The sequence below is a fragment of the Colletotrichum godetiae genome (assembly GCF_030913485.1).
Source record: "Colletotrichum godetiae strain CBS 193.32 chromosome Unknown BDP55scaffold_1, whole genome shotgun sequence".
NCBI lineage: Eukaryota > Fungi > Ascomycota > Sordariomycetes > Glomerellales > Glomerellaceae > Colletotrichum > Colletotrichum godetiae.
In genome coordinates, this window is record NW_026851249.1 from 52,742 (window position 1) to 78,549 (window position 25,808).

The 25,808-nt window shown below is 52.6% G+C and overlaps 8 protein-coding genes across 8 annotated transcripts; 7 read left to right on the forward strand and 1 right to left on the reverse strand.

Moving 5' to 3' along the window:
- Positions 1–638: 638 nt before the first annotated feature.
- Positions 639–2,704, forward strand: BDP55DRAFT_994 (membrane transporter). The gene is made up of 2 exons (XM_060581354.1): positions 639–1,009; positions 1,074–2,704. The coding sequence occupies exons 1-2, from the start codon at positions 742–744 to the stop codon at positions 2,648–2,650; spliced, it is 1,845 nt and encodes a 614-aa protein (XP_060436572.1). The 5' UTR covers positions 639–741; the 3' UTR covers positions 2,651–2,704.
- Positions 2,705–3,148: 444 nt separating this feature from the next.
- On the forward strand, positions 3,149–4,783 carry BDP55DRAFT_1009 (uncharacterized protein). The gene is made up of 4 exons (XM_060565294.1): positions 3,149–3,556; positions 3,631–3,736; positions 3,821–4,361; positions 4,431–4,783. Exons 1-4 carry the CDS (start codon positions 3,329–3,331, stop codon positions 4,444–4,446), a joined length of 891 nt encoding a protein of 296 aa, XP_060436573.1. The 5' UTR covers positions 3,149–3,328; the 3' UTR covers positions 4,447–4,783.
- Positions 4,784–6,071: 1,288 nt separating this feature from the next.
- On the forward strand, positions 6,072–7,179 carry BDP55DRAFT_987 (uncharacterized protein). The gene has a single exon (XM_060581350.1). The coding sequence runs from the start codon at positions 6,457–6,459 to the stop codon at positions 7,078–7,080; it is 624 nt and encodes a 207-aa protein (XP_060436574.1). The 5' UTR covers positions 6,072–6,456; the 3' UTR covers positions 7,081–7,179.
- A 98-nt stretch (positions 7,180–7,277) lies between these two features.
- Positions 7,278–7,754, reverse strand: BDP55DRAFT_625091 (uncharacterized protein; the record flags this gene model as incomplete). Its single annotated transcript, XM_060571418.1, has 1 exon — positions 7,278–7,754. One exon carries the CDS (start codon positions 7,752–7,754, stop codon positions 7,278–7,280), a length of 477 nt encoding a protein of 158 aa, XP_060436575.1.
- Positions 7,755–12,995: 5,241 nt separating this feature from the next.
- BDP55DRAFT_538507 (fasciclin domain-containing protein) lies at positions 12,996–14,372 on the forward strand (the record flags this gene model as incomplete). The annotated part of the gene is made up of 3 exons (XM_060567953.1): positions 12,996–13,130; positions 13,231–13,278; positions 13,371–14,372. The coding sequence occupies 3 exons, from the start codon at positions 12,996–12,998 to the stop codon at positions 14,370–14,372; spliced, it is 1,185 nt and encodes a 394-aa protein (XP_060436576.1).
- Positions 14,373–15,247: 875 nt separating this feature from the next.
- BDP55DRAFT_1193 (uncharacterized protein) lies at positions 15,248–16,085 on the forward strand. The gene is made up of 2 exons (XM_060565439.1): positions 15,248–15,485; positions 15,541–16,085. Exons 1-2 carry the CDS (start codon positions 15,371–15,373, stop codon positions 15,951–15,953), a joined length of 528 nt encoding a protein of 175 aa, XP_060436577.1. The 5' UTR covers positions 15,248–15,370; the 3' UTR covers positions 15,954–16,085.
- Positions 16,086–19,836: 3,751 nt separating this feature from the next.
- On the forward strand, positions 19,837–21,372 carry BDP55DRAFT_538969 (beta-1,3-glucan-binding protein; the record flags this gene model as incomplete). Its single annotated transcript, XM_060567992.1, has 2 exons — positions 19,837–20,381; positions 20,436–21,372. The coding sequence occupies 2 exons, from the start codon at positions 19,837–19,839 to the stop codon at positions 21,370–21,372; spliced, it is 1,482 nt and encodes a 493-aa protein (XP_060436578.1).
- Positions 21,373–21,572: 200 nt separating this feature from the next.
- Positions 21,573–22,044, forward strand: BDP55DRAFT_639662 (uncharacterized protein). Its single transcript, XM_060573272.1, has one exon. The coding sequence runs from the start codon at positions 21,792–21,794 to the stop codon at positions 21,972–21,974; it is 183 nt and encodes a 60-aa protein (XP_060436579.1). The 5' UTR covers positions 21,573–21,791; the 3' UTR covers positions 21,975–22,044.
- Positions 22,045–25,808: the final 3,764 nt, after the last annotated feature.

Sequence of the window (25,808 nt, forward strand, 5' to 3'; positions counted from 1 at the left end):
GCGTACTACGAGCCGCCCTCATCCCTGGAGACCACAGCCTGGGCCTACCAGTGCGCCGCCATCGCCATTTTTGCGCCATGATTAGCTCGCCTCGACTACGTATTTTTCTTTCCACTTCCTTTATCAATCTACCCACTCTCGGGCCAACCTCATATCATCGTGCCTTCCCTTCTGTGGCTGAAAACTCCCGGTCCTTCTGTCATCACCTTTACCTTTATTCTGCCTTTCCCTTCTTCGACTTTCCCCCATTCCACACACATCGTCCATCAACTTGATCCTGCACGTGCTTCCTTCTCTCAACGTCCCTCCTCCACCAAACGACCAGCGCGACACCACTACACTAATACCAAATCTTCGCCGTTTCTCATGTCTCCTGCCGCCAGAGAATGAGAGCTTGGTCGCAAACTTCTGGAAAAGGCCGATCTTTACTGTGGAGGCCCGATACATACCACCGATAATTCCGACTTCCAACGGAAAACCCCGATCACCGACTTCAACACTATACCTTACTCTTTCGGTTGCGATCCGTCCCATCGCCGACTATCCGAAACGTTCACATCGTGCTGCTTGGGCCCGATTACAAGGTCAACGCGCCGCGCCAAGCCTCTTAAGAACTTTCCATCAGCTTTGGCCGCCCAAGACCTCCGTCCTGAAGCCCTCTCGTACTCCGCCGTACCCTTCGTCCAACCTCGACATCCGCAGTCTCCGTCTTTGCGCTTTCTTTAATATCCACGGCCTAGAATGGACCAACAATACTTGACGTCGCCGACGTCGTTCCGACTGGCAGATGTGGCTCAGAACATATACGAAATGCCCCTCATGGCCATGAAGAAGCCCCACGATTCACACCCATCCATGGGCAACTTGGTTCTTCTCGTCTTCGAGGCTGTCCTCGAGGTCGTTTGCGTGAGCTTGCCGGGCTACATCATCGCCCGTCTCGGCCACTTTGATGCCGAAAAGCAAAAGTTCTTGGCCAACCTCAATGTCATGCTGTTCACGCCATGCCTTAGTATGTCTATTCTCGTCTGCTCTGTATCATCTTCTCGTTGTAGCCTACTAACAGTGTCCACAAGTCTTCACCAAACTGGCTTCGCAATTGAATGCCGACAAGCTCCTCGATCTCGCTGTAATCCCCATCATCTTCGTCATCCAGACTCTTGTCTCCTGGCTTGTCGCTACCGGCGTCGCCCGCGGCTTTGGCTTCAATCGCCGCGCTACTAACTTTGTTACGGCTATGGGAGTCTTCGGAAACTCAAACTCCTTGCCCATTTCCATGATCTTGTCCCTCTCGCAAACTATCAAGGGGCTACATTGGGACAAGATTCCCGGAGATAACGATGACGAGGTTGGTGCTCGTGGTATTCTGTACCTCTTGATCTTCCAGCAGCTCGGTCAGTTGGTGCGTTGGAGCTGGGGCTACCACGTGTTGCTCGCTCCTAAGGACAAGTACCCCGAGTACCAGGACGAGCGCGTTGAGGAGGGACAGTACGCCGGAGATCGCGAGACCGCCCCCTTGTTGAACGAGTACGACGATGGCACGGCTACTTCCCGCAGCCACTCTAGCGATGATCTATCCAACTATGAGCCGGCCGGTCGCACTCCTGTTGCTAGCAGGTCCAGAGCTTCTCCCGCCGATACCGAAGACGAGGACGACGATTACCTTCCCAAGAAGCCGATGAAGACCAACGGCCTCGCTCCCCTTAATGGAAACCATCCGGTATTCGACGGAAGTGGCGATGAGATATTGTCCTTTCCCCGCATTCGTAACACGGATGAACCCGAAGTCCCTGAAGGAGTTAAGGGCTACCCTACCCGCATTAAGAACGCCTACAACCACACCATCACCTCTGCCAAGCAATCGACATCAAACTTCTTCGCCAGAGCCTACAACATTTTGCCCACCCCCTTCAAGACGGTTCTCTCGGCCTTAAGCCGCTTCGCGGGCAAGTTTTACAACTTCCTGTGGGAGTTCATGAACCCACCTCTGTGGGCCATGCTCAGCGCAGTTGTTGTTGCGTCTGTCCCGGCTCTGCAGAAGATCTTTTTCGAAGAGGGATCTTTCATCAAGAACAGTTTCACGGATGCTGTTCAGTCCAGTGGCGGCGTTGCCGTGCCCTTGATCCTGGTTGTTCTTGGTGCCAACCTCGCCCGCAACACTCAAAAGAGCGAAAAGATGCGTGATCCCGAGGAGGACCAGATCGGAACAAAACTCCTCGTCGCATCCTTGGTGTGCCGCATGCTTTTGCCGACCCTGATTATGACTCCTATCCTAGCTGTCTTCGCCAAGTATGTGCCAGTCAGCATTCTGGATGACCCTATCTTTGTCATCGTCTGCTTCTTGTTGACTGGCGCCCCGAGTGCTCTCCAACTGGCTCAGATTTGCCAAATCAATGAGGTTTACGAGAGTGTTATGTCGAGAATCCTCTTCCAGAGCTATGTCATTTGGTACGTAGTCAAATCCGTCTCGCACTTCCCTGTACAAATGCTAACAAACATTGTAGGATTCTTCCATCAACCTTGGTGCTCGTCATGTGCGCCTTGGAGGTCGTGGAATGGGCTGCCTGAGCTCCCCGTTAGTTTCTTTTGTTGTGGAGGGCATACGGTAATGGGCGAAATAATGGTACCGTTGGTTTCCAAGATACATGTTTGAGGCGTTCGGTATCCTGAAGACACGACGTGGTTCGGGGCAAAAGCAAAACATGAATCGGCCCTTTGCCATGTATTATTACAGTACTAGCGGGTTGGGAGGTAGTGGGGCTCAGCATACTTCGAGTCTGAGATACCAGGTCCTCGATTCCCTTGCGTCATCGACGCTTAGCAATGTTACAGCGGGTGTATATAACAGTAATAGGAATATGTACATTGCCACGAATGTTATCACCGCTTGTTTGCCTTTGTACTGTACTCTGCCTGTGAAGTTCGATCTTGATTCAGCTCCACACCAACTACCTACTGTCACACCTATCATGCCCGCTATGGATGCTCATTACCACGCAAGAAGCATTTTAGTAGACGCGGGACACTAGCTTCGCAGAAGACGATGGAAGAATCAGATTGAGAGCTCATTTTTCTCCTCCGGTATATAGATCGAAAAGGAATATAATTGAGCCACTATCCCAATCCTTGAACGATGTGATGCGGAGATGAATGTATGTCGTTCCGTAGGTATTGACCGGACTCCACCGAGAGGCGTGCCTGCCACCTCGGTGTGGACCCGCTCTATCACGTGATCACACGTCAGTCCTGGTCACGACAGGGTCGCGGTTTGCGACGCCTTGTTCAATTTCGCCAACCTGTCAACCAAGATTTTGCCCCAACACAAGCGACCATGGCGTCCCGAACGAGATCACTCTCTCGCGACCGCTACCGCGACCGTTCTCGATCATTGACGCCACTGTCAGACCGATCTCGCTCCCCAGTCCGTCGCCAAACGTACGATTCACGATCGCCGTCGCGTTCTAGGTCTCCCACACCGCGACGAAATGGCAGACCCAGAAGCGGAAGCCGCAGTCGGAGCCGCGGAAGGAGCACCAGTCCTGCCATCAGAAGCACCAAGGTGAGATTATCTCCATGCTTTTTTTTGTCAATCGCGTTTCGATGGTTCAAGCTGTTAACTCTGCATTTAATTAGGTTGTTGTCGAGCGACTGACGAAGAACATCAATGAAGCCCATTTGGAGGAGATCTTTGGCCAATTTGGACACATCAAGGATCTTGACCTGCCCATTAATAGAACACGTCAGTATTTGTCCTCGCAGGGACGGCCTGAATGGCCCCCAAATGGATCCCTGTTACATGAGGCTGACATCCCTTCTCCTCCAGACGGCACCAACCGCGGTACTGCTTACATCCTTTACGATACCGAGGCCGATGCTGAGGATGCTATCGCACACATGCATGAGGCACAGCTTGATGGCGCGGTGATCAACGTCTCCATCGTTCTCCCCCGGCGCAAGATGTCTCCAGCACCTCCTGCTGCTCGACGTGGCGGAGGCTCCGATGCCAGAGGCGGTCGAGGGGGAAGAGCCCAGAGCGGATTCCACGGCGGCGGTGGAGGCGGACCCGGTCCATTCGGTCAGAACGGTCCCCGACGGGGTGCATCGCCATCTCAGGCTCGCTTCGGCCCCAGATCAGACACCTACCGGCCTCGTTCGCTCTCGCGCTCCCCAAGCCGATCTCCTATCGATGCTCCTCCGTCTAGAGGCGGCGGTGGAAGCAGATACCGAAGCCGTTCGAGATCATACTCTCGATCCCCATCACCACCCCCGAGACGTGGAGGAGGTGGTCGCGGTAACGACCGCAACCGCCGGAGAAGAAGCCCGAGTCGAGATAGTTACGATAGCTACGACAGTCGTCGATCCCGGTCCCCGAGCCGTAATCGCGACCGTGGCGGTCGTGGCGGCGGCGGCGGCGGCGGCGGTGGTGGTGGTGGCCGTGGACATAGATGAGCCAATTTTGGAGCACCACTGGGCGGGATGGGTTTGGTTTGTGATCTTTCTTTCAGGCGTTATGAGAAACGAGGAAAAGCCGGCTGGGATACCCTATGGCAGGCAGGCGGCGGGCGTGGGCATTTCGTCAACCCGTAAGACCTGATAATGCCTGCATGTATACTCAGCTAATAATGCGTAGACGAATGCTTTGATTGCTGGGTCTTGACACATGTTTTCCACCCTACCTTGACTGGTGACTCGATGCCGCGAATCTGCCTTGCGATGCGGACATCGTTGTGAGTTTTTGACATTCTCGGCTTGCAAAACTACACAACACCTGATCACTAATCGAAGAAGCTTGCAGTCGTCAAGTGACAACCTCGCACGTAGATTGAGCGTTACGTATAGGCTTGCATCGAAGATTCGATCGTTTCGGCTTGTCTAAGCAGGCTAATTGGGCAGAATTATGGCGAATAGAAGGGCGTAGCTCGCAGGTCCGTCAGTCTTATTTCGGTGCTTTTCGCCTTTGCCGCAATCCTTCAGCCGATAGAGCCAACCCAATGAGCGCAATTCCCTGTGGAGTCTTGCCGGCCGTTCCCGCAATACCTGACAGTTCTCAAAGGTTCCTACGCTTTCGACAAAGTTCCAAGTCATTTTCAAGAGTCGCCAAGTCTTAGCAAGGGCGAACTCTGTCCGAGTTCTGCTTCGGCGGCCGCGACAATTTGTGCTATCGGGCGGAGGGTGGATGCGGCTTGGGCTTGATTTGGCAACGTGTGAGCTTACACAACCTCACAACACGCATCTATCTTGGTCTCCGCCCGACTGACATTCCAAGAGATGCAGATCAACCGATGTTGCCTGTGTTCATGGCGCCTTTCACAGCGATTTGATGTTGAGTCAGCTTCTAGACATGGTTATTTTTGACTCCCACGGAGCGAATCGACATCGGGGCAACAGGCAGCGGGTGGCCACTTCGACTCTTTCTGACCAAGCCGTGTGGTTGCTTACGCCGAAGTGGAGGAACGGACGGCACTACTTTGAATGCTATTATTTCGGATATCGCCTTGTGGACTATCTGAAAAGAATATGCACAGTACCTTGGACCCGCCACATGTGTTCGACGGTCGACAGAGATTCTTCATCTTTCGGGTTACACAAACCCCATGGGTTTGGTTTCGGGCACGCTGACAACATATCTGAACACGCACCCTCATTTGGCGCCGGAGAGGCCCACGCAACATGCAAGTCGTCATGGTAGCGGTCAGAGCCAATCGTAGGCCGATCGAGCTGACCCCGATACTGGGATGAGGGGCAGCGGACCCCCGGGAACTCGTTCGTTCGCGCAGGCATCACACCAATAACTCCGCATCACCGCCAGCCTGATGCTTCACAACCACCTGGCCGGATCACCCAAACGAAACATCGGCGACGGCGGCAGCATCAGAACCGGCAGCCGGGTACAAGTTGGTAATGTCTCGGCTGTTGAAAAACCCTGCTCTACTACCTACCGATGCTCTATCCCCCCCCCCATCAAAGGGCTGCAACAACTCTGCAGCAGGGGTTTTAAAGCCGGAGCGGCCGACAGTATCCCCCTACTCACCGTGGCTCACCCGCGATCTTGAGTAGTAAATGGCTCTTTCTGACTCAAGAAACTTGCTTTCAGTCGTCTTACGGCATGTTCATCATGCCGCAATCCACACTTGGGTGGCAGCGAGCCAAGCATTGGAAGCGGCGCAGAGGGGAGTTCCCTCGTTGTGAGTTTGGTGACTGTCTTTTACCCCAGTCAAATCCCCTACATCACCCACTTAGAAAGAAGCTAAGCTGAGCTAGACAGACCAAAGAGGTCAAATGAACGCATCTTGGCCTAGTTGACTGCCTTATAACACTGGGTCTCATGATCCATCAGGCTAATCAAGACTGAAACGCCGTAAATGCAGGAGATTGTTCTCGGCCACCATCCAGCACTCCATAGAGTTTGTACAACGTCGTCGTTCAACGGTTGACAAAGCCTCGGCATCCTTCAGCCCTATGGACTTACACCCTCGCCCTGCTCCAGCCTGCTGGGTGGGAAGCGTGGAACAACGTGGGATGTGGGTGTGGCCAAATCCGCCCCGTCGGCTCTGCGCTAGACCGGATAAACGTACGCAGTGCGTCCTTCGTGTCGACTGCTTGCTTACGTCCTGGGCATCTTGGACCTCTCGTCCGCCCCCCCAGATGCTCATTTTGTCCCAGTGTCAGCGTGACCGAGTCTCATTTCGCCTACCCTCCCCATCCCGTTCTGGAACAGCACATTCTCTGGATGTAGATTGGACAAAATCCGCGCGAGCCACACCCCATACCCAAACAAGTGGCCCCGCGTTCGTCGTCTCTCTGTCCCTAAGCCTCATAGATGGGGGCCGTTTCCCAGCCTCTCAGTGTCCTCCAAGGCCTTTTGTCCTGCTCAACTTACGTGTTCTAAGTTGTCCGCTCGGCCGGCCCCGACATGCTTGCAACCCGGTACCAAACACCGGTGGATGTAGTCGCTCACATGACGGACCATCTCGGCGGGACTCTTACCACCCTCCTTCAGTCGGCGAGTGGCAGCCAGGCAGCAAGCCCAGAATACCTCTTGGTACTGCTGAACACAGTACCAGGCTACTGATAGTTAGTTGAACAAGAGGTCTTCAACTCATTCATACCATCGGCCGGACGGTTGACGACTTGTTGCCTGGTTTGATCGACTGGTTACACAGCGGCTTGGAGCGAGGCATAATCCCGCATTCACCGTTGGCATCCCACGCCCTTCTCCGTCACACGCTTTGCCCGACCCCTGTCGCACTCATCTTGGAGTAGGATGTCAACCCACCCCTTCACTGCCATGTTTGCCTATTCTTGCCCGCGGGGGCGGCCTTCCTACCCACTCTCTTGGGAGCCTTATGCCGAATCTGGTTGGTCGTTCCCGGTTCCTGGGAGCCTGACCGGTACGTTGTATGTGCTTCGACTTGCCTTGCCAGAAACGGCTTGAGACCCTTACGGGTAGGGGAGTACACAGTATGTGTATCCCTTCGAGATACCCCCTTCCACCCCTTGTCATACGCGATGCTTGGCAGATGAGCTCTTGTTGTCGCGTCACACAAGGCAGTAATCTTCGCGCTAAGCGCCAGGTCAGTTGCCGGTTTGATATTGTTGAGGACATGGTGCCAGAGGTACAGGCAAGTTCTATGGTCTAGTTGGGCAGTGTTCAACGTTGTGGAGGGTCTTTGTCTGTGTCTGTGTCTGTGTGTCTTGGTGTATAAGCAGAGCCTCACAGAGCGTTCGTGAAGACGTATATAGGAGGCGGCTGTCATCTTGTCTGAATGTCTCAGATGGCAGACCTCTATCACCACAACTCTCAACCACTCCTAGCAATACCCTCAGAATTCACTGATTCACTCACTTCATCAATCATTGAACAAGTCGCCTTTCATACCTCTGATTCACCATCTGTACCAAACTTGGCCCCCAAGTCCTGAACAGCTCGAACAAACCCGCAATATAAAATCTCTCGCCTAGGGAAATCCCTTTCCGACAATGTTGTCCCCAACATGCTCAAACCTCTTTGACAAAGACCACGCCCCAACCTACATCTCAGACGAAAGTTCGGGTGTCTACTCGAAGTCGGAAGAACAACAAGACCCAAGCTGGCCCCCTCGCAACAACTCATTGCGTCCCATTGACGTTTTCTCGCGCATCATTTCCTTCGGCGATCCTCCTCCATCACCACCCGGCAATCCCCGTCCCCGTGGTCCTATTTACCCTCAACCAGACGGGCCTACGCCCCCGGCTTCGCCCTAAATTGGGAGATATCTCGGCCACGACAATCATCTTGGATATTCTCTGATTTATATCAATACGTCCAACATGTTGTTCGTGACCGCACCTGTTGGGGAGAAGAGCGGAGAGAAGATGACGGCGCCTGCTCCGGGTCAGGAGCAGGACGCCGCGTCCGCCTTGGCCGTCAACGGAGACTCGACGACTACCACGGGACCCCTTGAACTGCATGGGTGCCCCGTCAAGGATCCGACTGCCAAACACGGATCTTCAGCACCGCAGTCATTGAGGCCTCAGGATACTACTAAGCGGTTGTCTTAAAGGTTTCTTGCGACGCAGACTCCTTCACATTTCTCCTTAGCCCAACTCAAATCTCTTCATGGTTTACACGGTTTTTTCACTCCTTTTCAACCTTCTCATCATGTCCTTATTCCCTTTTGTTGTCCCTGTTTCCATGCCCTCGGCATGACAAACACGTGGACCAGTACACACGCAACGCATACACTAGACTTGCATTCTCTGCGAAGAGGAAACGCATCCGCATATCATTGGTCGTTCAAGGGTTGGATTTCTCTTTTTCTTTACTTGTAGTAAGCATCCACAGCCTCGGGTAGCATTCGCTTTTTAAGGAGTAGATAGATGGATATCCATGCAGTCCATATACTTATCACCATGGAGTTTATATCAATTCGCAATCCTTTCACGTGATGTGTTCCTAGTTTTCCAAGGCCAAGGAAAGTAATGTTGACTGAGGATCAGGGGGTCATTTGCTGTCTCTTGGGTCGTGGTTTTCGGGCTTTGGTAGGAGGTCACCCAGTGGCATAAATGGGCACAGCGGCGCGGCATGGCTATGATAAACATTACAGGTAGGCCATGTGCAGGGTTAATGTCGTTACTAGACATTATGTAAGTGAGACTGAGACATAACTGAAGATTGAAGAAACTTGATCCTCTCACGATTTGATGCAGGGATCGGTATTTATTACTGGGGCACCATTTGCAAGTCTAAGGCCTACCATTCGAGGCTACTTACGTGACCGGTTTGCTGTCGTAACCGGGATTCATGAACCCATCGAGGTGAGAACTGCGACAATCAAAGTTCGAGTCGTATTGGAGCATTCGTCGGACTCTTTCGGTTTCCGTAGATGGGTCCGTCTCCCCCCATCTCTCGAGGACAGGTAGACAGAATTCCTCTTGCAGTCGACATCTGGAGTGAGGCAAGGGGTTTCACATCATTCAATCTCATTTCTAACGTGATTTAGTCATATCCGAGAGCACTCGTCTGCAACACACATTTCCAACGCATATCACCATATCACCGTTATTACTGGGAGTAGGTCAACGAATTCCATCTTAGTTTGATCCCGCAGACGCCGAAAACAGCAACGTGGTCACAATGATGGTTCAAATATCTCCACGACTGCCCGCAAAACTTCCGCTAGGATATCGTTCTAGTCACTCGCGGTATATATACAGAAACAGAAACAGATACTACTTACTGTTCACCATGATTCGTCCTACCGAAATACTTTCTGCCGGCCAAGAGTCATCGTAAGTTGAGGTTTCGACCAAGTCATAACTTGGCGTCGTGCTGGAAATACTTACACATCTCAGATTCCTTAAGCCAAATTACTCCTTGAGGGATGAAGGATGACAGAAACACCAAACATAGAAGGTAAGAACGAGAGTTTGATGCTCATCTTTTCTGTCCTTGGATGTTTCTCAAACCTGTCTTCCTCGCGGGGCATGAGTGAGAATTGCAAAGTCCAGTACAGCCTATTACCAACGTGACGCCGTTACCTTCGCCTTCATCCAAGTGCTCAAAGACTGGCCTGGTTTAGGCAAACATGATGGCACGTTCAAACGTCCTGGAAAGTCATAAAAACCATCCCAATTCTCAAAAAGCCGGTAAAACTGATACATACAAAGATCATCATCTGGCGCGAAGGGTCTTGGGTCTTGAGGGCCTTGCAAGTAAACGAGCATACCGCTCAAGGATCATGACTTTGTCCCACTCCGTAATTTTCATTGCATGAAGACCACCGTGCCGCGATGGTTACGGACCATTTTGTCATTCGCCTTTCTTCAGGTTGAACTAGACACTGGAAGAGCATACTTCCCCCCATGATTAGGTTATTAAAAGGGGCCTCAAAGATGAACTACATGTAGGAAACTCTTAATTCTGCTCTGGTCTTTTGATAGAGCCCCGTTCTTGGTAGGTAGGGGCTGATATAGTTTAGACAGATATAACAATATACTTCTCTATGTCTCAATGCCTTTTGGTGACATCCCCTTGATGAGAGCATACGAGCTCTCAGCTAAGGACCATTAGGGTAGCCAAATCGAATAACTTTTCGAGAATGAGCAGACAGCCTGAAGAAGCTTGAAGGATATGTTCCAAGGTTAGCCCTGTAATACAAACCGTTCATCGGGCCATGAGTACCTTAATCGACGAGGTGACTTGGAGACGACGAGGCCGGGGGGCCGGCGAATGTGGATCAAACCCGGACGAAGGACCGACCGAGGGTGGTTGCTCGCCGTGGGCCCCCGAAGGACCGGAGAGGGTAGTCACTATGCTGGAATCACTGAAACCTCCCTCAACCTATTCAAGAAGTCACAAACATCTGAGCAGTGAAGCTTCTTCTAACGCTCTTAGTATCGGTCAACTTATTACTCAATCACTGCCACAAGACCTCATAAAGGCATTTCCAATTACTTAGTCGACGTTGTTCAGCCCTGTGCCACCTTCAATCGTCGTCCATTTTGCTGATTCAAGGAATTCTAGTTACAAAACGAGCAACTTCTAAATGAACATCCAGCCAAATGGAAATTATCGCAGACTCAGGTAATCCATCGCTCCAAAATCCCGGCAGGGGGGATGCTGATCATGACAGACAGTACGGAGTACGGGCACCCAACTGGCGCTGCAAATGGTTCACTCACCGCGGGAACACAGTGATCCCTGCAAGGCAATGCTGGGCAGGGCGCAACAGGGGCAAGGGGGGACCTGGCATTGAAATGCATCTCGATTCTCGTGTTCCCGTGGCAGACTGCAGATGCGATGCTCCCGACTAGGATTCGCGAGGGTGCTTCTGCAGCGGCCGCCTGTTGCCGAGTCTCCAATCTCGTTGGCTGTCGCGATCCACGCCATCCTGCACTGCAGCTCGTGTTGAGGAGGGGAAGGGGGGGAAGAGGACGCAAAAGGTGCAACCCTGGCCAAGGCAAACTGGCTTTTTTGATGAAGTTACCCGATGCGCTACCCTGTCGTACGCGCAGTGTCTCGAATTTGGCCAGGTAGGTGAGGAAGCTCGTATTACGGTCTTTGATAAGGCGCGAGAGATTTCTTGGTCGAATTGGCTGTTCAATCAGACTCACTCCCCGTTTGACGGAGCGCTCGCAGCACATTCACATTTCGTTGAGAAAGCCGCGGTGGTGTTGTCACAGGCGAGCGAGGACCACATCCTAACTCAAGCTCTATTCAACTTTATTAACAACCTTGTATTCCGTACGGCGTATGGATATTTCGAAAAGCTGATCCAACCGAGACACCTGGTGAGACCCACAGCGTGATGTGTCTCTCAGTAAACTGCACAGCTTGCGAGCAACACTCAAATCACATCGTCGTTGTCCACGCGACAGCCTCAGCCCCAAGAGTGTTCCTCGAATGACAATGTCACCGCAAGAAGCAACCGCTGTTTTACCTTATCAAGAGGGCGCATTGGTGGGCTGGTGAGCTGGACCGGGAACGTGGGCAAATGCCACCCTCTGTCTGCCAGTCCTTTCTTATTTCCTCTTGGCCGTGTCACTTTCCCATGCAGGGCTGCATGGGAGACGTGTGGACGTGTAAGATGGGTTATCTCCCTCGCCCCTGGGTGGTTGGTTGGCTGGCAACCTGGCACTGGTGGGCTTCCTATGCTCCATGTTGCCGGCTTCCGCCCTCTATCTCTGGAGCCTCAAGCGCGATGGTGCTATTTGCTGGGGGCCTTGTCAATTGGAGTGAGAATCTGGAGAGGACTATGCCTGTGGCTCGGCAGATCAATCGCCAACGGTAACGGTCACCGGTAAGCAAATCTTGGTTGGTCTCTTTCTCGGACAACAGAACCATCTCTGGCGTGCCTATTTCCGAATATCCCAGCAAGATTCGTCTTATGTTGAAATATGCTGACATTGACATGCCCCAAATCGGATCTCGACACAAGTCAATCCAGGCTTCCTTCCAGCTTTCTGCGTCAGGCGCCTGCTACTGACGCACCGTATAGTAGGTGTTTCTATGAGCTGATCCAGTTGGCAAGACACAAATCTCAACCCCGCCCTAGAATCAATCACATTGTAACAGTAGTAAACATCTCTCACTCCCGGTGGCTTTATGCCAAGAAGCTTCTCCCGGTATCGCGGCGCCGCCTTACCCCCCAGTCCGATGCAGAAGAGAAGATCCTTCCCAGGGGCTCGTCGACATTACCTGCAGCCCAGGGTTTAGGGTAACCGCGTTGGTCGAGCAGCAGGCCTCTCACAGCCTCTTTAAGCGGCTCACCCTTCTCCAATGGGCCGACCGCTCTCCCCAAAGGCTCTTTCGATGTTTGTCGTTATTTCTGCGGTTGCTCTGATCGGGTTTTGAAGTTCCGACCCGTGCCGCGTTGCCGTTCGGCGTATTTTTCGTGAGAGGAACATCATCACGGAGCCTCGACATCAACTGAGGCTATCCGCCCCTCAAATCGAGTTGTCCAGTCGTTTCCTACCTCTCCTCATCTTATTTCATCCTACCGCGATCGACTATGAAGATGTTACCGGCACTCGCTCAGGCTGGATTGCTTGGTCTCTCATTCTTGTTCGAACGTATCGCTGCCCAAGAAGACGATCTTGGAAGCGTTCTCCAATCACAGTCAAACTTGTCCACATATTACAATTTAATCAAGGTAAGCCTTGAGTAACCAAGTGGTCCATCTTAGAGAATCTCGAAGTTTCGAGTGAGATCTTCGGGTGCACGAGGTCTTCGTGTCTAACTTTCAACAACAGAAATACCCCGAAGTCATCCTCAAACTTCCAAATTATGATGGCGTTACTGTAAGTTGTCATGGACCTCAATATCAGGCCACATCCTGATGCTAAGCCAAACATTCGTCAACTTACCTGATCAATACTGATGAAACTCCAAGATTGTTGCGCCGTCAAATTCAGCCTTTGACAACATCCCGGGCACCCAACTAAACGGCATCTGGAATGAATCAGACGCCTCCATCGCCGTCCCCATCCTGGAATACCACATCCTCCAAGGCACAGTCTCAACCGGCGCCCTCGAATCGGGGCCCTCCGTCCTCCGATCTTCACTCCTCCTCAACAAGGCCTGGACCAACGTGACCACCGGACAGAACGTCCTCGTCAACAAGCAGCCTGGCGACGTCATCGTCTTCACCTCGTCTGAGGGCATCCGCACCACCCAGGTCAAGGGTGACATTAAGTTCGCCGGCGGACTCATCCAAGTGGTCGACAACCTCATGATCCCGCCCGCCAGGCTCGAGAACACTACGGACTCTTTCAAGCTCCCAGCCTTCCTCGGCGCTCTCTACGCCGCCAATCTCCTCCCGTCAGTATCGGAGGAGAAGAACGTCACAATCTTTGCGCCGCGCAACGAGGCATTCCAACGCGTCGCCGGATCCTTAAAAAACCAGGACAAAGATGCCCTGAAGGAGTTTCTAAATTACCACGTCGTCCCCGGTCGAATCCTAGCTTCCTCCGACCTAAAGAACGGCACTAACCTCACCACCCTCGCAACAGAAAACATAAGGGTCATCCAGTCCGGCAATAATCTCTTCCTGAATTCTGCGCAGATCATCCAGCCGGATATCCTCGTCGCCAACGGCATCCTGCACATCATCGACAACGTGTTGAACCCAGACGCCCCGTCCATGACGCCGAACCCGAGCGCCGTCACTCAGGCGCCCGCTTATCCCGAGAGCTCGGCCTCAGGGCTGCCGTTCACGACGGCGATCCCTTGTACCGTCAGCTGTCCCGTGACGACAACAGCCAGTCCCACGGCGGCGGCTTCGACGCGGTCTTCTACGACGGGGCTTAGGACTACGACTAGCCCCGGCGCGGCTGTGCGAACTGGTGTGGCTGCTGGTGCGGCTCTGCTTGCGGGACTTGCCGCGTTGGCTTAGACCTTGGTTAGCTGGAATCGGCTGGTTAGACGAGGGAGTATGAGATGACAATACCACCATATAAGTAGTGCACCTTAGTAGTGAATGAGATGGGCAGTTCAAGAAAAGAGGTCAGGGTTCACGGCTTGAAAGCTCTCCAACAAGATTTGAAAAGTGTTGGTTCGAGTGACGTGCCAGTTATTCATGATGTCTTTCAATATTCCCTTATGCAAAATAGCACGATACTATTTTTGATGATCAAATTACCAGCGATTCACACCAGCGAATTGTTTGACGTAGTCTCTGTCAGTATTTTCATCCACTTTCAAGAGCTTGCGTGTTGCGTGGCCAAGCAAATTTAGGAACACAGATCTAATTCCACTTTAAGTCCACTCATGATACTGTACTCGTGACGATTTCCCCAACGTCATGTTGTTGGTCACTTGCATTCGACTAACATCAATGGTCTATCCTTTCCTCATAGTACTAAGACCAACTGCCAGTTGAACCCAAAAACCACCGAAAGAACAACTTTAAGCTCGTCCATTCATATTAAAAGTTAGCACAACGTCTCCTCGCATTCGCCGGACTCCTCACTCATACCCTGCTTATGTCAATCAATGCTCTTCGTATAGGTGACTTGCTACATATCCCATTTCGTTACCAGCCTCGCCATCTTACTACCTTATACATTACTGTGTATTTGAAGGATCAATCTCTTGATCGTCTGAGCTCTCCCGTCTCTGGACTCTACCCACACACCGGACCATGAAACTCAATCTGTCCTCTAGATAGTAGACAGTGATTATTTGTATAGTCTTGGTAGTCCCATTCTACGATATGAAGATAAAGTAGATGTCGTTGAGCCGCTGTCTCACTTATATGGCGGTGGTTTTGCCGAACTATTGATTCAACAACAGACACAAAATAGCATCCTTTAGCAAACGGCAAGATAGTTTATTAGGAATAGCATTCCGAAGGGACTCCTCCTTCATCCTAGGCTGACACCAAAATTCGGTATGCAATCAACTAACTACATATATAATCCATCGACTGAATCATTGCCGCCCTTGGAGATCTTGATTAAAGACCTGCCCTGTGCCATCAAAAGTGTTCGGGCTGCCGGTTGGGCAAGTAGGACTTTGCAATCAGTCAACCTCACGTGCAATGAGGCTCAACTCATGGATAGCAACATTCACTATACACCGAGCCCGTCTTTGGCTATTCTCCACCTTGCCGACTGCGTCTTTCAGGAAAGGCACTCATCAATCAGGCCTCTCAACAAAATCGGTGGCACAACTCAAGAACCCGGACAGCAACTCAATTCCACCGCCGCAGGCCTACACCTCGCCACACCTTCCAAGCCGCACTTCCTCGTCCCGTTGCCAACCGGCCAGCAAATACCCAGTCACGCCAGTCACCCGTTATCAGTCGGATCACCGGGTACAAGAGACCCTGCCTTGCCTGCCTGTTTTGGGCGTGGCAAGAATGCATGCCCAGCTGTCCAGCTCGCCCGGGGTTTGGGTCTTTGGTCGCTCTAGCCCTTCTGTACAGAGTCAATGCATTGCATGCAGAGTACCCTGTTCTGCCTGCAGTAACTAAATGTGCTGCTCATCTATGTAGGGTTGCTGTCGACCAAAAGGACAATTCCTGCCTTGGCACAGCTGCATATGATTTAAGGTAGCTTGGGTCAACCACCCAACAATCTCTTTGCCTCTCGACAACAGCGCACCAGCCACACTCAAACAGCGAAACAGCTATTACTGCATACAAGCACACGAGTTGGATACGGGCGGTTGCACGTTGCTTCAACTGAAACATACGTTCTGATAGGCACCATGTTCCCCCCCTCCCCCAGATAACGGCTCAACGGCTCGACTTACGAGCCGTGAGGTCGGCTCGATTGGACCAGAGGTCTCCAGCCCTAGACCAACCCCAATGCGAGACTTGCGCAGCTTGACGTGGTGGGCAGAGGGGGAGGCGTCGGGAGGGTTGGGGTTCGTTTGCCTTCTCGATGGAGGCGCCCTTTTTCCTAAAATAACCGGTTAGGCGAGCTGCAAGCCTGACTGGCCGGGGAAATCGAAGCCAACGTAGAACACGAGAAGGAGGGGCAGCCATGTCGGCCTGTAAAAGGCGGGGTTGATGAGCTTATACAGCGACTGACTGGCTCGTCGAGCCACCACACCAACGGCTTGAACGACATGCTCATGGGCCCATTGCGATGCTAGACCTTCAAGCGTCAGACTTCAATGTAACGTCGACAAGAGCTTCTTGAGATGCGTGGCAAAACACAAACACGTCCAGAATGAATGACAGGATGTCTGTTCGAGTATTGCTGATGTGAGCGGGTTGAAGCCTCTACGACTTCTTGTCGACAGGCAGGCAACAGGTTATCACACAGCATGGCTTCATGTACTGATTCGGCAGTGATAGTTCCACGGCGTACCATTTACAAGCCGCGTGACGATAGCTCAACTCATGTACTGTAACCGAAGCAATGAGACATACCGAATCCGCGGAACAGGATCAGTTGAGGGTGCTGCCGCACAAGAGAATTCCCTACCGAAACAAAAAGCCCGATGGAACCTACGCCCGTTGAATTCGATAAAGGAAGTCTAACGTGATGGGCGTGGTCTAATTCGACGAATGAGAGGACCACGAAATTCCGTCCACGGTCTCATCAAGGGTTACCGTACCGCGGTAGAACAGCAAGAACAGCTCGGCTGGCCGATATCGAAACGCTAACGCATGCTCAATGCAGTGTAATCGGCCCTCTTGGTTATCTGAGGCCTGCCAACGTGCCGACCACGCTTGCATTGCATATGTCTTCCTGCGCGATAACCGGCAAGTGCCCTGAAATTGATAATGCGCATTATAGAAAACGAGGCTGAATTCTTGTCATTGTGCCGTTTTAGAGATGGCTTGCCGTATCTTGACACTGACAAAGGCAGCGCTCCCGAGTTGGGTTTGTCGAGCCACTAGGAAAGGCAAGGTCGCAATGAGACAAAGAAAGACATCCGCCGCTTCGCCGGGGGTCCGTCCCGGAGGCGTCGATCTTCCGAGGATGGCCCCAATGGAATAACCTAGCGTGGGGATAGAACCAAGGGTTCTGAAGCTCAGAGCCGGAAGTGCGATGGAGCATCCGACGGCAGGGCCGGCAAAAGCACTCTTGAGGCCGCGATCAACATGTTGGCCTCGCTTGCTACTCGCCACCCTTGGGAAACATCGGAGGCTAGAAGCACACTCCTTGCCGATCGTCGAATTCAGTTCCAAGGCGGATCGTCCGAGCTGCTGGGACAGAGCACGACTAAAGCCTTCCATGGGATAGGGCATGGGCATTGTTTATGTTGAATCCTTGATGATGTCAAATCTCGATGAAGATTTGAGTTGAATGTGTCTGGTGGGTGAACTCATTGTGGCCATCACAGCAGAAGCAATGATGTTCCAAGAAAAATCTTCGTCCGATGTTCTGCAACTCTTTGACATGGACCTGCTGTGTGTTTTGGCTTTGGCCCCGGGAGGCCTACACCACTTCAGCTGAACGTTGTTTCCTCAGTCTCGTATCGAGCCAGGACAATGGCTGTTGATGAGATGCCGTAAGCCAAGACAATAGGCGCGCGGTGGGCCTTTCGCCGCTGGCCGAGTCTACATATGTCTGGCTCCTGGATTGGAGATGGTTCGAGTTGAGCTTTGACGCCATCGCGACACGACGGCGACGGTCTTGACGTGACGGTGGAAATTGCGGTAGGGAGGCCAGGAGGGGGCCAAGACGGGCCATGACAGACCGGCTCAATACTGTCGGGCGCTATTGGATCTAGTCCTGAAGAGGCAGCATCCCTTATCGCATCTTTTTCGTCCGACCAGCGACCACTTCAAGGACCAGGGGCCCAGCATAAGAGCAGACAGGGGCCTTAATGCAGGTACAAGGGCATCGTTGAGCGAACTGGCCGATGCATGCACGCCACTGAGCTAACAAGCGCACCAGAACAAGCCGCATGGGCAAAATCTCTTGCTGCTTTTCCTGACCACTTGTTGTACACAGCGAATACTCCGTACAGTTGCTGCTCTTTGGCGAGCGGCGCCGAGAAGCATAGGAAGCTGGAACCAACCCGCCCGAGGAAGCAAGGTAACGACGGCAAGACGGGAAGCGGGCCAGGCAAGGGCCAAGGGGTATGCTGGCACGCGGAGACTGAGGGAGACCGAGAGCAGTCGGTACTTGTGATGTTGCCATTATATGTCCAGGGCTGAAGGTGAAGCGTTCTGCAGTATTTCAATAGTGAGGTTTCGTGGTGGCCGTAGTCGCGGTGCCGGAGGGCATGATGAGATAAGGTAGAGATCCTTGACTCTTGCGAGGTCTATTGACTACCCATTCGTACGAAGATTTCGTACACGGCGTACATGACGAGAGCTGAATAAGAAGCGCCGAGATGCGGATGAACTCAGTAGGTTTGAATGGGCGATAGAGCACATGGTGCGTGTCAGGACTATCTTGGGTGGTAATGTTGGGCAAACGGCGAGGCCAGACCCAGACGAAGCGGGACTGGAGTGCTTCAGGTCTGGATTCATCGAGGTGAGGGCGATGGGGAGGCCGAAGAAACGAACGAGGATTGTCGTCGTCGAAGTGTTTGTGAAAGAAACAAATGCGGCCCCGTCCGAACTAGCAAAAGGCCGGATCCAAAGTTAACGACAAGTGAGGTGGGCAAGCTGAAAGGGGATCGAGGAGGGGCACGGGGGGTGGTGGTACGTGGAGTGAGGAAGCGAAAGATGGGAGGAAGAGAAGAGCAAGAAGAGCGACGAAAAGAGACTGAGGGGTGTGGGAGCGCGGTGGACTTGGGTACGTACAGTGCGCGGCATCGATTGATGATTTCCTCCGTGGCTGAATTAGGGGTCTAGAGGCTTGGTCTCTCACTATGGGATAGCGGGTACAGCGCCCATGGTACGTACTGTATGAAGTAAGCAAATTAACCGACATAAGCACTGTCAAAGGTCACACCTCCCAAAATGAGCCACAATGGCAGAATGGGCGAAAAGAGGTACATTGGTAGAGGTACCCGAATCGCACTTGGCCTTCCTCATCTTAGCTCGCCCAGGAGGAGCAAGAGCGTCTTTGATCTGCCTACGCCTACGTCTTCTCCTGTTGGCGGCGACCTGAGTCCCTGGCCTTGCCTTTTACCTCCCCCGGTCTCGCCCTTTTCCTTCAAGCCCAGCTGGGAACTTCTTTCTTCTCTCCTTCGCCTTGTCCGTCGTTGAGAACACTACAAATCTTTCCCTTGCCGCTCTTTCTCATTGTCGCAAAGAGAATTTCGTTCATCTACACTGGCATTGCCACAACCGGTAAACCCCATTGACAATTCGCGGCTCTACATTCGTTACACCCTCGCTTGCTTACCGTTGACTACTTTGAGGAACACGCACTCTCCCTCTACGTCAAGCCGCAAGGCCATTCAACTCTATTGTCAACCTCATTCCTCGTCTATATCACATCATGGATCAGGATCAGTACAGCCAGGGCTACTACAACCGCCCGACGGCTGGAATGCCTTCACAGGCCACCACGGCTGCCGGAACCCCTCTTCGCCCTGGCACGCCCAACACTGAGAACAGCCGCAATCCCTTTGGCGATGGCGTCGAGTCTCAAGCTTCTCAGAGAGGTCCCATGGCCGGTACACCAATGGGTACGAATCCCTTCGGCACGCCTGCCGTCTCCCGCCCTGCCTCGAGCTTCGGCTCGTCCAGTGCCCTCGGCGCACGCTTCGACGAGCGATCCCAGCGGTACTTCCACTCGAGACGTATTCGCAAGGAGGATGTCGAGAAGCCTTGGTTGGACAAGGCCGATCCCAAGGAGAAATGGGTCACCATCATCCCTATCGTCGGTATCTTTATCGGTCTTGCCATCTCTGGCTTCCTCGTCTGGGACGGTATCCATAGTGTCGTCAAGCACAAGTACTGCCCTGTGCTCATGGAGGATTTCACCGGCAGCAGTTTGGACACAAACATTTGGACCCAGGAGGTGCAAGTCGGCGGCTTTGGGTACGTTTCCTTGCTCACATTCTTCATCCCCGCACCACGCTAATTGAAACCCAGCAATGGCGAATTCCAGATGACCACTGCCGACAACGAGAATGTCTTCCTCAAGGACGGCAACTTGGTCATCCGTCCGACTCTCCAAGACTCCGCTCTTATTGAGAAGGACAACGAAATCGACTTGCTCAAGGATGGAACTTGCACTTCCACAGAGTTCTCCGCCTGTGTAACTGCCACCAACACCACCTCCGGCAACTCTTCCATTGTTCCCCCCACCAAGTCTGGCCGTATCAACACCAAGAAGGGTGCTACCCTCAAGTATGGCCGCGTTGAGGTCGTTGCCAAGCTGCCCAAGGGTGATTGGCTCTGGCCCGCTATCTGGATGATGCCTGTTGAGGATACCTATGGTGCCTGGCCCCTCTCGGGTGAAATCGATATCATGGAGTCTCGCGGTAACAACTGGACCTATGCCCAGGGTGGTAACAACATTGTCTCCTCTGCTCTGCACTGGGGCCCGGACCAGGCCAACGATGCCTGGTGGAGGACCAACAACAAGCGTCAGGCCCTGCACACGACCTACGGTGATGAATTCAACACTTTTGGTCTTGAATGGTCCCAGAAGTACCTCTTCACCTACGTCAACAGTCGCTTGCTTCAGGTCCTCTACACCAACTTCGATGAGCCCATGTGGAAGCGTGGCGACTTCCCCCAGACCAACTCCAACGGTTCCCGCCTGGAGGACGTCTGGAGTCAAACTGGCCGTTCCAACACCCCCTTTGACCAGAAGTTCTACCTGATCATCAACGTGGCCGTCGGCGGTACCAACGGCTGGTTTGAGGATGGCCAGTCTGGCAAGCCGTGGGTTGGAAGCAGTCCCAATGCCAAGAAGGACTTCTGGAATGCCCGCGACCAATGGTACCCCACGTGGACTCAGCCTGAGCTTACCGTCCAGAAGGTTTCCATGTGGCAGCAGTGCGACGGCAACGAGGAGTTGTAAACGCTTACTCGAACAGCCATTTTTCTTTTTGGATTTTCCGCACATTTACATATAGACGGCTACTTGCACATTTGGGATAGATGACGGGCGCGCGGTACGGTTTTTACAAAGGAAGGCGATTACTCTGGAATACCAACCTGGGATGCTGGCCCAGGTGCTTTGAGCACTTGTATTTGATGACAATATCTTGGGTCATGATGAGGATATTGGGAGATGCAAACTTACTACCATCTAATGAATTTGAAAACTTACCTCAACAATCTCTTTCGTCCAACCATTCGTTCATCGAAATTGAATTCATCTGCAACTTATTACCTGATTGCCTCTAAGCTGCCACCTTTCCAAGACGCAGCTAACACCAGAGTCGTGCCACTGCCGACAGCTTGAGATCCCTGCATCTAGAAACTCAAGGCAGGTAAATGGCCGATGCAGTCATCACCACCACTGTAACCGACACCAGCCAGTTGCTGTCAGACGGAGCGTGCCATTTGCCTTCCCGGGCACTTTCCCATGCGGGCGGCTGCAGATGCAGCATTTCCAGGTTCGCTGGCTCATCACAGCGCCCGGCCAACACCTGTATAACAAGGGCCCAGAATCGATAAACCCGGCAAGACAACCCTGCGGCGGGCGACTGGTGCACTATTACAGCGAAGGGTGGCAGCAAGAAACAGCAGGGCAGCGACAGCCAAGAATCAAGGGCCGGAAGACTGGGGACCTTGGGATCCGGCCGTAGCTCATCGAATCACCATGGCATTTCTTTTTCCCTGGCATCGTTGTCAGATTTTTTGGCGATGCAATGCTACTTTCCGACGATTGCCAGGCCTTGTCAGCGGTCGGAAGGAAAGATTTGCCACTGGCAATCAACCCTTGGGACCCTGCTAGCATCCGGCATTCTTGCTTTGCTTACTTCGCCTCCATCATGAAGGTGGCCGACGGGATGGGGGATTCGGTAAGCATTGCCCTCATGTCTTTTTTACATCATCCTTTGATCTCGGCAAGGTGCACTGCGGTTGTATATTGAAATTGAGAACTTCATCGACACACCAGCTCTTCATTAGTGCGGCAGAGATTTCAGTGTTACAGATACACGAGATACGTGATCACTTCACGTACTATTAGTCCGGTGACTCTGTGTATGTTGCTTCTTGTTTTTCAAAAATAGGTTTTGGGCTGCACAAGCTGGGGTAAGTCATGGGTGAATCACTCCGTGGTAGAACTCGACCCCCCTCCCCTTCTGAATAAGTGAGACTGTCCCGCATCGAATATAGAGTTGAAGAAAGACCTTGTGGGGCCAGGGAGAACATACTCCTCCGTAGGTAGAGGAGTTTTGTCTCATTGCGGAAAAGCCATGCTTTTAAGAGACTGATTTGATTGTGGCGATGTCATTTGTGTCTTATCCAAGATCTGCCGTGAGTCGAACATGCCATCCCTTCTGCGTCACGATGAATGGTCAGGCATAAGTGATATAGGTGATGATGAGTAAAAGATGAAGCTCCAAGGGCGATGCTAGATAGCAGCCCCGATGGACCGGGAGAAACAGGGCTCAGAATCTGCCCGTGAGCCCTTGGTTGTCTCTGTTCCTTGCGACTTCTCCATGGAGTTCCATTGTGAGAGCCGTCCGTGTATCAAAAGCAGTGAAAGATCGTAGAACCCACAAATTCAGGTTCAAGGTGAGCTCCAGGCCATCGCAGTGAATATCTCCCGTCACCTTCACAGTTCGCCTATGGAGTACGGTAGTATGGATACCTCAGGTAAGGTAAGGCGAAGCGGCCGCCAATCTCGATCCTCCACTACATAAAGTGGGAACTAAGGAAGGGATTGAATCACTCACAAAACACAAGACAGCAGTGGAAAAATCAAGGTTATGAGCAAGCTCATGAGAAACAAGTGGTGAACATATCACCCAGATCCACAACATTTCCACTCGGTGACAGGATAAGAAATATCCATTAGATAGGGTATGTGGTAGCGGGCGATCGCACCCACTTACGCCTCGGTGTGATTTCAAGATTTGGAAAATTCGCTTCTCACTCCAGGAGGTTCATTAGTGGTGTTGGCAAAGGGAATAGGGCGAGTGAAGAGATGTTGATTCGGCGGGACTCTGTCAAACTCATCTGTGATGGCGGGAATTGAAGGGTCAAAGATGGGTATTTGGGACTTTTGCGAGAATTCGTATCAGTGTGTTGGTGAACTGCGATAGCCGCCTGTTCTTTCTATTTCCCGCTCATCTACCTATTAGGATCCTGCACAAACATTGTAGATGGGACCTTTGCTGGTTGGGCGAGTGCCCAGCAGCGTCGAAAACCGGTGACAGGCAGCCCAGTAGGGGCTGGTCAGTACCCTTTGGACGAGGATTGCCGACCATAGAGCAGATCTCTAGGAATTTCAAGTGATGAGGCTGTGCCCCAAAACTACGGCCGTGGAGTGTGAGCATGCGTTATCTCGGTCACCGTTGAATGTATTTCACAAGATCCTCCCACATGAAAATGATGTCCTTCTTCCCGCATGGCGTCCGATGTGGCCATGTGTCGCGTTACACAAGCGACACAAGCGCAGATACGAGCTGTTCCGGGCTCCCGACTTCTTTGTCGCAGGATCTTTTCGGTGCGAGCCGTGAAGGGTGAAAGAGAAATCGGGCTGTCCCAACGCCCGGAATCGCGGCAAGCCGGTAGCACAGTCTTTGTGCGTGGTCCACGATTAGCGATGCTGGATCCAGCCCGTGGTTGCCGATTTACACGAGTGACTGTCGCATTGTCAAAAGCTGACGTTGCCTATCATGCCCACGGGCCCTTTACCGGTATGTGAATCTTGTCCATCTTTGATCCTTCAGGTCGCCACAAGATACATCTCTTACACGGTAGTGGCGGTACACAGATCTGGCGGGGAAGAGATGTCGGAGCGATTGCTATAAGCAGGGAATTGTCCCGCAATCCAAGGTCTCCGTCCGTACACGTGTAAATTTGTTTGTCCTGGGGCTTCTGATGGACAAACGATGGAGAAACGCCGCCTTGACCTCAGCTTGAAAAATGGGCTGATGGAGCTTTTTCGGTGCCACGTTTGTTTCCTCTTGCTAGAAAGTGGATTGCAAACACGTTCTATCCGTACATTATGCGGGAATCTTTTGAGGGATCCAATTCGTATGGGGTCTGGCCCAGCCTGGCCTCGATACTGGATACTCCGTTAAGGTCGACAGGGTCACAGCCCGACAAGGGGGTCTTTTCACGTCTTTTCTCTCCGGAGGATCCGCCCGCGATTTCGACTGCCCACTATCCATCCACCCATGCCGGTGGGTCGGAAGATCACCGGGGGGGGGGGCCGAGGAATTTCGCCGACAAAGCTAGATCAAAGCTAGCATTTTCTTGAGTCCCAACAACCTGAATGGGGACTCGGGGACAAAAAAGACAGGAGCTGAGCTGAGGCGTGCCGTTGTCGCCGGCATGCTGCCGCCGTCAAGGGTAAGCTGTCAGTCACACCGGACGGCAGGCCTGTGGTGACCCTGGCCGTGTAAGTGGACGAGCGGTGCGGGCGTGTCGAAGCCGCGATACCAAGGTTGCCCGCTTGAACACTCGGCAGATAGGTCGAGTAAGCCCCTACAAGACTACGGGGATAAGTTACAATGGACCGTCAAGGTGAGATTGCCGGCTGCCGGCGACATGCTTCCGCCGCATGCGATATTGCGAAATCCTGCTTTGCTATCACATCGAGTCTTATCTCGACAAGGGGTGCGAAAAGTGCGGTTAAGGAACTGAAGCCTGGAATTTGATAGTGAAGGACCATCCATGGGCGACGACCAGAAAACGCTTGTACCCGACAGGCTGGATGACACTGCTATTCCGGGAATAGAGAACAGAATGAGACAGAAAGCGACAACGGGCCACGGACAAAGTCGCACGCGTCAGTCGACGATGGTTCAGGGACAGTTGCCGCGGACGTCTTGCGAGGACCCAGGACGGCGGATTGAGGTGAGATTGCGATGCAGAACGCCACTGGCGAGCCGCCTAGGGATATCCCACGTTGTAAGTTGGTCGTCGCGGCTGCGGCTGAAGACCCTGGACGATATTGGACTTTGACAAGTCTAGGACCCTAGAGAGCCCACGTCGCTCTCATGCCCCCCTCTTCCCCTATAATCGACCCCTCTGTTTCTACTCAGTGGACAGTGCGTGCGCGGGAAATGATCGTAGCTAGACGGGAAGCGATTGAGGAGGCCGCGTATTAGTGTTCCCCTGAAAACAAGAGCGCGCCAAAGTTGCGTTACCCCTTATCCTCACTTGGGTGGAAATTGACACTTCAGCCACGATATAAGCCATCGTGACGGCGCCAGTCGCTGATTGGATGTAAAAATTTGGACTTGTGGGGGGAGAAGGGTGGAAAATGAGGTGTGGCCCAGTGTGGCTGCTGCCGGAGCCTAGAATTCAGTAAAAAAAAGCTTATATGTG